Source organism: Lytechinus variegatus, chromosome 1 (assembly GCF_018143015.1).
Source record: "Lytechinus variegatus isolate NC3 chromosome 1, Lvar_3.0, whole genome shotgun sequence".
In the NCBI taxonomy this organism is placed as follows: domain Eukaryota; kingdom Metazoa; phylum Echinodermata; class Echinoidea; order Temnopleuroida; family Toxopneustidae; genus Lytechinus; species Lytechinus variegatus.
The window spans coordinates 49,844,240-49,855,554 of record NC_054740.1 but is presented as its reverse complement, the minus strand read 5'-3'; the positions used below and the strand labels follow the sequence as shown (position 1 = coordinate 49,855,554).

General features: G+C 37.9%; 2 protein-coding genes across 2 annotated transcripts in view; both read left to right on the top strand.

Annotated features, from left to right (window-relative positions):
• The first annotated feature begins 352 nt into the window (after window positions 1–352).
• On the top strand, window positions 353–1,465 carry LOC121430914. The gene has a single exon (XM_041628349.1). The coding sequence runs from the start codon at window positions 353–355 to the stop codon at window positions 1,463–1,465; it is 1,113 nt and encodes a 370-aa protein (XP_041484283.1).
• Window positions 1,033–11,315, top strand: part of LOC121415677 — a 10,289-nt gene continuing 6 nt past the window's right edge. The window contains exons 1-8 of the mRNA XM_041608983.1: window positions 1,033–2,234; window positions 2,774–2,919; window positions 3,510–3,597; window positions 5,464–5,622; window positions 5,911–6,129; window positions 6,395–6,569; window positions 7,238–7,341; window positions 10,481–11,315. The exon at window positions 10,481–11,315 is cut by the window's right edge and continues 6 nt beyond it. Of these exons, the coding sequence (XP_041464917.1) occupies window positions 1,839–2,234; window positions 2,774–2,919; window positions 3,510–3,597; window positions 5,464–5,622; window positions 5,911–6,129; window positions 6,395–6,569; window positions 7,238–7,341; window positions 10,481–10,822 (1,629 nt within the window). The 5' untranslated portion in view covers window positions 1,033–1,838 and the 3' untranslated portion in view covers window positions 10,823–11,315. The remainder of the gene's footprint in view (window positions 2,235–2,773; window positions 2,920–3,509; window positions 3,598–5,463; window positions 5,623–5,910; window positions 6,130–6,394; window positions 6,570–7,237; window positions 7,342–10,480) is intronic.

Here is an 11,315-nt window from a genome sequence, read left to right as displayed (position 1 = left end):
ACTGGAATCTGACGATGGAGCAGAGATCACGTTAAGAAATGGAAATGTTGTGAAAATCAGAGGAACTTTAGTTCAAACACCCGCAGACAACCTAGGTGCAAACAGTTTGTGTGGTTTTGTGGAAAGCTTTCGAGGAAACTACCCATGCAGAACCTGTATGACACCAAGACATGAAATGCAGGTACTCTTTCATGATGACCAGTGTCAAAAAAGAACTCGAGCAGATCATGACCTTCATGTGCAGTCTGTTATGCTTGATCAACACTCAGTATCTAACCATGGAGTGAAAAGTGCATGTGTTCTAAACAATTCACGATACTTTCATGTCACACAAAACTTTTGTCCTGATGTGATGCATGATATTCTTGAGGGTGTTGGTAAACTTGAGTGCAAATTAGTTCTTAGACATCTGATACATGAAGAGAAATTGTTCACGCTTGATCTTTTGAATCAGAGGTTGAGTTCTTTCTCATACGGCTTTGTTGATATGAAGAACAAGCCGTCTCTGATCTCTGCAAGTACTTTGCTTAATGAAGACAGTTCCTTTAAGAACTCTGCATCGCAGATGTGGTGCTTCATAAGATACCTGCCCCTCATTATTGGCGATCAAATTCCCAGAGGCAATCAGTACTGGGAATTGCTTATCTTGCTAAGAAGGGTAATGGACATTGCCTTTGCCAGAGAAGTTACAGAATCCATGATTGGCCACCTTAGATACCACTTAGAGGATCACCACACTTTGTTCAAGAAGCTGTTTCCAGCTCGAGATCTTACCCCGAAACATCACTTCCTTGTACACTACCCTTTCATGATTGAGAAAGTAGGACCTCTTATCAACTGCTGGTGCATGAGGTATGAGGCCAAACATGCCATCGCAAAATGTTTGGCAACTGTTGTTGGTAATTTCAAGGACATTGCCAAAACTGTCGCAGAGAGACATCAAATCAGCCAGTGCCATAGATGGTATACTCATGGGGTTGGCCAGAATCCTGTAATTAGGAATCCTGTTAAACAACTGATCAGAGAAACTGAGGGATGTGCCACGCTCCTTGGAAAATTCCCAAACCTGTGTGAAGTTGACGAAATAGTGGTGAACAAGAGTATCAGCCTACATGGCACGGAGTACCGATCAGGAATGAGTGTGAACATAGGTGTTCAGGATTGTATGCCATCTTTTGGAAAGTTGATTGATATGTACTGCATTGGAAGTGATATTTACTTGTTTGGAACAATGTGGGAAACCCATGGATTTGATGATCACTTCTATGCATACGAAGTGCTGTCAAGATATCCTGTGGAGTTTTTCCTCATTAAGCAGGATGAACTAAGAAGCTACCAGCCCCTTCAAGTTGTAAGCTCATATGATGAACAGCGAAAGGAACTTCTGTACATTTCATTGAGAAGTGCTGCTGTCTTAACAGGTAGAATTAATGAGCACATGCTTATAGGCCCTAGAATATGTTAGCTTCATGTACAGTATACAATGTATCCATCCAACTTATTAATAGAAGCAGTTTACTTGAAGTTACTCGACTTCAATAACTCTATTGGTTGACTGTGTAAGAGAAGAAACTAAACTTTCTTCGACATTGATCTTTGCAGATATATGTACATGAACAGTTGAACTTGTTCAAAACCACACTGTAAACAATCTATTATGCAATTCGCTTTCCATGGGTTACGTTCATATGGTCCACCGGGAAGATAGGCATCATTGGTGCATGACAAATACATTCTATCTTTCTGCATTTAAATATGAAATAATGCTTTAAAAAAATTTCATATCAAGATTTTATTTCACATGTTTCCTTTTATCTGTCTCTAATTTCAGCTTAGAAATGGAAGATAATGTCCAAGTTGTGCCTTTCTGCGTGACATGCAAGGATCGAACAAAACTAATATCGGTGCCATTGACTAGTGCTGAGCCGAAGGAGGAGATGTTGAATTGTTTGAAATTCAAAATATCGCAGAAATTCAGCATAGACCTTCAAAAAGATTACATAATCAAAATGAAAGTAAAGGAATTTGATTCCTTTGTAGAAATAGATGAAAATGACACTGATGATCTGGAATTATTGGCCCACGGGGGATCACTTGTCGTGGAAGCATGCAGCACTCAAGCAGTGGGACCAGGAACAAGTCTGGATGAGGCATCAGAAACTAGCACTGAGAAAGAGGTGCCCCAAAAGTCGTTGCAGCAGTCTACAATGAAGACCAGTTCAAATAAAGAACACGTAAGTAAATGTATGGTATTTACTCAAGTTGTAATTGAGGCAGGTACATTTAGTTCCCAGTTGTGATTGATGGAATGATTCCATTCATGCTATAAAGCATCAGATTTAAATTGTTGAGGCAAATCTTACTATTTCATAAAATATATGGGTAAATATTTACCAACTGCTGAAAAAGAATTGTCATGATTTAGCATGGTTTTGAGAACTTGTGGGTGCCTGCAGTTTTCACAGTGTACTTAAAATTTAGTGTTGTGCTCTCACCTCCCAGGAAAGGCTATCATTGAAGTTCATATAGTAACATTCAGCTGGAGGCAGTCTATCCGTATAAGTACATGATGTGCTGTATGTGTATGCATGTCCATCCCGCTCTTGTAGTGATCTCAAGAACTTTTTGACGCATCGATGAACACCAAAGTTGGTGTGCACATCTCAAGCTAAAGAGTTCCGGTATTTTTGGCAGGAGGTCAAAGGCTACAGGGGTCACTATGCGAAAATTGATTATAATTATTAATGATAATCTTTCAAAATTTTCATTCTAGAGCTTTGATGTGAAAACCATCACAAATTCGCATCCACGGGGATATCTAGTGGAGCAGGAATATGAGGCTAACGGCACTCTCACAACCGAAACGCGACAAGTTCTCACCTCTATAGTTGCATCAGAAATGGTTAGGAGATATTCATAGTAAGTGTAGAATGTATTTTTGTACAGTTACATACACTGTATGTATGTTTGTTGTTAATATAGTATTGCAAGAATAGCATGATGTACGTTTTTGTGTACATCCCAGTCCAAAGATAGTGTGTTCAAAACAGGAGATCTTTGCATGTGTTTGTTTAGGAAGATGATTTATATTTGCTGCCCATCCTATGTGTATAATTTGAACCTGAGGATGCGGAACAAGTTTATCCATAGCTGAGATTAATTTGTTATCCATTACCTTGTGCACCCAACAATTCACTACCCTGAATGCTCCTCATAGAGTTGAAGGTGCTTTTCATGTTTGGGATTGATTGCATGGTGTTGGTCATGCTTAGCTCTTATCTCCTTTAACTTCTTAATTTCATATCAATATGCATGTCCCTTCTTTTTGGCTATTTATAGGTCCTACATGTTTACCATATGTATTTTCACATTGAATAGAAAAGCTGAACAATAGTAACATCTCTGTAATTTGTTTATACACATTGCAGTGTATGTCCATTTTCCTACCAAAAAAAAGAAAAAAGATTATTTATGCATGTAGGTTTTCGTGCCTTTTTTTTCCCCCACAGCTACCCTGCCAGAGAAGACAAGATTCTCGTCGCAAAGAGTGTCATAGATGCTTTTCCCAACCTGAAATCCAACACAAAATGGCCTTATGTAAGAAACATAATTTGTAAGGGAATATAGAAAAAAATAATTTGAAAGACATTCATAGCAGAGCTCCATGCAAACATTTTTTAGGTGATGGCCTGATCTAGCTCAGTAAACATGCTTTCATATTTTTTGTGGCCTTATAAACAAAGAAAGTACTTGCCCATATGAGAAAAATTATACTTACCAAATGTTTTAGGGAATGTACTCAATTGAACATGTTTTACTCGGCTAAAAGGACACTAAATTAGAAATTTAATTCAAAAGAACAGGAATCTTTAATACCGGCAATCATTTGACTTCACACAATATTGAAGTAGCTCATGCGGCAACTGAAACTTCATATTTATGAATATTTACTGACTTGGATACAAAGTTTACTGTCCACTGGTAATGTTGAGCCATGTAAATAAGGTAAACAATGTAAAGTGACAAAAGCTGGGTAAGCCTTATTTAGATCTTGCCCATAATTTGCCATAAACTTCTGATTTGATTCACATTCAGCTGTTTTGTAAAATGGTACAAATTAGAAATACATGTAACCTATCTAAATATATGTTAAGGAGCCAATGGGTCATCCTTGACACCTTGAAACAAGACTACATGCATACCAGGCTGACCCAACATGACACAGTCTTGTTTTGAAGTATTTTTAATGCTCATCAGCTCATGCATTCAGAACGACATGTAGGCTGCATGGTTTGCATGTGGTCTTATTTCAGACTTCAAGGACGACCCACCAATTTTAACATGTAGTGCTGTAGAAATACCACCAGCAACAGCCGTATCGTGAGCCCTTATTTTTTATCATGCCTCTGTCAGGAAGTCACCGGAGGCATTATGTTTTCAGGCTGCCCGTCCACCCGTCCCGTTTTCGTTCTCATGCTTGCGGTTTTGTGCATCAAGTTCAAACTTGGCATGTGTATACATATAGGGTAGACAATGATGTGACTAGAGTTTGGGGTCTAAGGTCACAGATGACGGGTCATTAAATGCATGAAAATAGCTGGTTATTGCGATATCTTATACATGGTTCAGCAGATCAGCTTCAAATTTTGTACATGTGCACTTATTTGTGTGATAATGAACTTAAGATTTGGGGGTCATTAGGTCGAATGTCATATGGGTCACGTGGTTCCATTAAAAGGATTAAAAATGCTGAATTTCTCATATGAAAAGGGAAAGGGCTTAACTCTGTTTTTCTAGGGAAGTGGATGCATATGTTTTGACTGTGTAGTTGAATTTCATCTAGTTTTTTGTTTTTTTGTTTTTTTTGCCATATACAAATGAAAAAAAAAGATACAGAAAATAACAAGTACAGACAAGAATTATTATTCACTGTAATTATGGAAGATGCATGGTGTGTATTAATTTTTTTTTTCTTGAAACATGGGCAAATTAGTACTTTTCTAAATTTGGTCTAATCTTTGCTTTCCAATGACAACTTTTCTCATATGATTTTTATTAGCAATCATATAAGTCCCAAAAGAGAATCGACACAATGCACAGACAAGCATTATCCAGTCTTTTCCCAGTAGTCTGTAGCATACAGACACTATTTCATTCTATTCCTTTTGCCAGTAACTGAATAGATAAACATGTATTCATATCAAAAGAGGGTACGTGTAGCTGAAAAGGTGTTTAAAATGGTTGGATGTGGTTGATTCATGAACAGCTAAGATACACATTTTAATGAATTTTTCAGAAGTTGATTGCTAAATTGGGTCAAGTATGCACTTTTCATTTGCTAATCTGTCTAGGGAGATTTTTAACTTTCTCTTTTTGGTGTATGATTTCATTTCTTAATATGTTATTTAAATAAGTTTAATTTACATGTGACACTAATTAGAAAAATACTGTTTTATTTAACAGGATCTGTGGTTTGACCCCAATGATGCCACAAAGGGGTACCTTGCTACGAAGCTCAATACAATGAGGAGTTTACCTCCAGATCAGTTGCAGCGTCCACGCACCAAGACGGACCAAAAACCACAGAAGACACCGCAGAAGGCAGGGAATTCCAAGTCCAAGGTAACACCATGATGCTAAGAAGGATTCATTTCCAAATAAATCTCAAAATATCAATTTTTTAAACAATTTTTTTCATTGTCACATGTTTCTAATATCCTTTTATTCATCCTCAGTATGAAGGAAAATGCTAAAATATATGAAATATGAATATCAATATGTGTAGTAATGTCATCACAAGTAAGGTTTGACTTCAAGAGCTTATTCTTGTATCCCTAATTCGATACAAAACATGTTGAAGTTGTTATTTTTTTAATCTTTTAATGTCATTGTCTGATTGGTATTTCCCAGACACCAAAGCGCACCCATGCACATCTAGAGGAAATTCCTCAAGTGGAGGAGGAAGAGTTGATTCTTTTTTGCAAAAGAGCTAGTATTGACAACAGAAAGCAAATTCTTCAAGCCATGGAACAGTCCTTTCAGAACAGGAGGAATTGGATTATGGAGGAATATCCAACAGTCGGAGAGATCCTCGCTCGATACCCTCGATTCCAAGATTTCCCAACTGCGGTAAGTTTTATTCTTGTTAATAGCTAGGGCTACATGCAATTGCTCCCATGAAAAAATATCAAAATACAAAGGACTAGCTAGTCCCTTCCTTGTCTAGCATCTAAGTTCAAATAATTTTAATGACATCAACTCCTACTAAATAAAATGTATGCATTTGCTTAGACCAAATGTTGCATATATTCTTACATCCGTATTTGTAACTATTTCCAGTTTTTAGTGGCTTATAAACTAACTTGCCGCAAATCAATCTGTCTTTCATATACAGTTGCAGCAGGAATTCCATCTCTTATTTCCTGATGCAGCAGCTAGACTCATTTCAACCTGGGAAACGCGGTTTTCCCCATTCATCCTGAAAGTAGGAGAATTATCCAGACTTCCTAAACTCCAAACACTGATGGATGAGAACAAGAAGACCAAGGATGCACACAATGGAACACCTGGTATGAAATATTCATTTTATGACTATGATTTATGACAGATTTGTATTAAGGCACTTCTCATGAGGACATTCTTAGCTATGGGGACCCTGTTATAACAGACCACCCAAATAACCTGCCCAATTAACTCCCTGGGTAAAAAAACAAATGCCTGTACAAGGCAACCATGATTTGTATTTTACCTAGAGTGTAGTGTACCCTTACCGATGGGGTATGAACTGAATTCTGCATATTTAGCACTATTTCTAATCTTCAGATCCAAAATGGAACTATTCACAAAGAGGATGCAACAAGTCCTACGTGTATGTTCATCCATCAATTTTGGATGGTGTATGTATTTCAGTAGCATGAAACTAATAATTTGTGGATGAATTTCAAGCATGCTTAACTATTGTCACTACTCAGAACTTCATAGCATTAGGTGAAATGTCAGATAATTGATTTTTAAAAATTTCTTTTAGGAAGTTTGAGGAAGCTTTTTAGGCTTGTAAAAATAATTTTAAAGAGTTAAATTGCTGTATTGCTTTCCATAATGTATTTCCTTGTAGGGCCTCTGAATGGAATTCTGCCTTGATAAGTGGAGCTATAGTTATCCATGTATATTGTTATTCGTTCATTCATTTGTTTATTTATTCATTTATTTGTGTATTCTTTTATTCATTTTCTTCCAGATGCCCTGTTTGCTTACAAAGTACTGATATACCTTCTCCCATCACACGCAGGGAAGAAATCTTCAATTTCAGATGCTCTCTCATACTTCATGGTCACAAGACCGGTATGAAATAAATTGAATGTAATTTTTAACTCACTATTCCAATTGTTTATTGAGTAATCATGGAAACCTGTCAACTAAAACTTGAATACATGAAGGTCATTGTGGGCTATTCATCATATGGATTAACAGAGATGGCACACACTCTCTCTGGGACCATTTGTTTTAAACTTCATTGACATTTAATTATAATTCATAGGCGGATCCAGCTTTTGGCGAAAGGGGGGGCGCACTGCCGAGCGGCGCACATATTTTTGCACTTCACCGTCGCCATAAAAGAAAATGTTGAAAAAGAAAAGGGGTAATGCCTGACCCTGTCAAAACACGCACACGCACACACACACACACACATGCATATATATATATATATATATATATATGACTCATATCATATAGATATACATGACTCATGAGATAGAGACACATATTTCACCGACAAATTAATGCGAGCGCGAAGCGCGAGCTGAAATTTTTAAAGTATACTGACCTGAAAACAGGAAAAAGGTGCCTGTTTAGGACTGTTTGTAGTAACTCATGAGGAGGATACATATCTCACTACACAGATAATGCGAGTGCCGAGGGCGAGCTGAAATTTACTTATATTCTGATCAGAAAGCTTGATATTCTAAGCATTCTTGGTACCAATGATTAAGATGGGTATCTAAAAAAAAATGCGAGCGCGAAGCGCGAGCTTAAAATTTTGATATTTCGATCTGAAAACATTACAGTTTAATGTACGTTTTAATAAAGAACAAGATTATATCCAACAAAAGATTATTGCAAATCGAAGCGAGAGTTCTTTTGAGGTTCAGAACTAAAAACGGGACATTCTATTCACCTATTTAATCATGAAAAGTATGGGGTTTTGCTACAGAAATGATGCGAGCGCGAAGCGCGAGCTGAAAATTTTTTATGTTCCAATCTGATAATTTGAGCACGATTTTTAATAAAGAACGAGTTGCGTAGCTCAATCTCGTTTGCTGATTTCTGTGTAACATTACCATCTTATTGTTTTTGCACATGCGGAATTATTGGGGGAGGGCAAAACGATCATTCTTGGCCGCGGCGCCGATCTAGATTTGGTTAGCAATAGGCCCTTCTTCATTATTCTACTGGCGCTTATTTATTGAAATCAGGGGACGCTGATCATTCTTGACCGGCGCCGATTTAAATTTAGGTGGCGCCGGTTAAGACAAAGGCAGCGCCGATTTGTCTTGACCGGCGCCGATTTAAACAAGTAGTACTGATTATTTTTACCGACGTTACGTAAGATTCAGGCAGCGGCAATCTATAATCGACTGGCGCCGATCTAGAACCAGGAGGCGCCGATTATTCTTGACTGGCGCCGATTTTTAACCAGGTGGTGCTGATTATTCTTGACCAGCCCCGATTTAGATATAGGTGGCGCTGATTATCCTTGATCGGCGCCGGTTAAGAACTCAGGCAGCGCCGATTTTTCTTTACCGGCGCCGATTTATAACCAGATGACGCCGATTGTTCTTGTCCAGTGTCGATTTAGATTAAGGTGGCGCTAATTATCCTTGATCGGCGCCGGTTAAGACTCTGGCAGTGCCGATTTTTCTTGACTGGCGCCGATTTATAACTAAATAGCGCTGATTATTCTTGTCCGGCGCCGATTTAGATTAAGGTGGCGCTGATTATTCTTGATTGGCGCCAGTTATATGCAGGCAGCGCACTGCTACCGGCGAAGTTGTTGGGAAAAGGGTAGTTAAAAGAAAAAATAAGGAAGATGATATGATTACGCTTTGCTGGGGATAGTCTTTCCTTTACTGTTGCTAATGTTATATCAGTGTATAATTTTTTTTTAAGCAGCACCTTTTCCCTTTCTTTCCTTTATTTTTAATTTTTCAAGCGGCGCCTTTTCTTTCTTTTACTTTTTTTATTTTCTTTATTTTGAGCGGCGCCTTCGGCGCCGCTCAAATATTAGGGGGGGCGCGCGCACCCTGCGCACCCCCCCTGGATCCGCCGATGTAATTGATGTAGCAATAACTTGCAGTAGGTGGAAATGACTTTGAATTTGCATGCCTCTGCCAACAAAGTGGTCAGGGCATAATCTTGGGTTGTCCATTTGCATGTTTGTATCAGGTTGACAATCTAATTAAATTTTTGGTAGTGTTAAAGGTCAGAGTGCCAAATGGCATTTGGCTAATGTTAAGGGTCACAGCAAAGTTGAAATAGCCCGTTCTCCGAGGATCTTGAGAATGGTCTAGCTAATCGGCTTAAAATTTAGCATATAGATTGGGCTGATAATGATAAATGTAGGGTCACTAGGACAAAGGCACATGGCACAGCTATATCAATACCCTGAACCTGCAAAACTTCTTTGGTCGCAATATAACATGTGGGCATAATGTTTGACTGCGTACAGTCAAAATTACTCCAGTTACGTTTTGAATTCCTTTGAATACAGTCAACTCTGCATAAGTCAAAAATCACCTAGGTCAAACTAAATAAATAGTCCCTGTTCATCTTTATGTGCAATATACATCGAGTAAGTCGAATTTCACATAAGTCAAATAATTTTTCATGGTCCCTTGGAGTTTTACTTATGCGAAGTTGACTGTATATGTATCATGTTCAAATTTTGATGGTCCATGTACAGCATACTGGCAAAGACTGTATACAAATGAGCCGAGTGCCTCATTTAAATGAACTCTCGTGTTCTTGACCCGTTATACAAGTTCAAATTTATATTTTTCGAAAGCTTGATAAATTTGCCACGCAGGCATGCACATTTTGTATTGGCCTTATTAAGGCATAGGTGGGAAAAAGAGCACATTATTTCTACAATTTATGTTCCTTTTTATCCCAGTTTCATCCATTGCATTTTATATCTTATAAGACTAATTTCTGATTTTAATTGGAATAGCCAGTAAATATAGAGATTTGATTATAATTATGATTCAAAAGACAGAATGCCAAAATATTGAATAATTTGCAAGATATCACAATTTGAAAATAACATATTTTTCGGGGTCATAGCAATATCATTGCACTGAGTTCTTTTATATTCTAAATCTTTTTTGCTTCACTGCATCTATGCCGTGCACATTGCACCTGCACATATCCTCAACCCCTGGAATTACTGTACTACTATTATGACACTTGTGTTTCCTTGCAGAACGGAACCGCTGTGGCGAGTTTTCTCGTTGAGAAAACGGATCAAAAGAGAACCCAGCCGTACCTGCTTCGCATAGGAGATGGCTTCACATCCCCGTCGACTTTCTTCATCATTGTTGATGGGAAAGCCGTACCCTGCGAGAGTGATGCTACTCAAGCAGTTGATGCTCTATTCAAGAGCCACTACATTTTTAACATTGAGTATGCAGATGAGCTGAAGGGATTCTATGCATTCTTAGAGCACTTCGTGTATGGAATCGGGGTTTCTACTGATCACATTCCTGTCCGTGCACGTGAACTTATGGCAAGCATAACAGCATTGGCTCGCACCCAAAGCCATTAATCATTTCCAACTTCAACTGGAAGAACTGGACATCGGTTTTCTTGCCTATGTATGGAGAATCATTACATTTCAAAGTAAACCTTTCCCTATTCGCAACCATTTTTTAATACAGGTAGTTCCTAGTCAATGCATCTGGGAGAGTATTCCGTATTCTATCCTTGGATTTAGTTGACGAATACAGTATGTATCAAATTAGGGCTTATTTTAGGCCTGTATGGTGTGAAAGTCTCAACATGCTTTTGATATGGCTGTCAATAGTTCCATGGTATAGATCATTCTAGTTTTTGATTCATGTGAAAATGTCAGCATACATGGATTTATTCTGTTAAATTTGTCTCGTAGTTCTGAATACATACACACCTGTATAACATTTGTCTGAATTGTGTGTAAGTGGGGAATCTTTATCATTGGAACCTGTGTAGTATAGCAGTGTTTTATACATACATGAATATTTGATTCAACTGATGACTGTATAATGTTTGGGTACATCAGA

Bases quoted from the DNA above. Each gene is read 5' to 3' on its own strand.
- LOC121430914 (XM_041628349.1), top strand. From the start codon at position 353: ATGCATGATATTCTTGAGGGTGTTGGTAAACTTGAGTGCAAATTAGTT.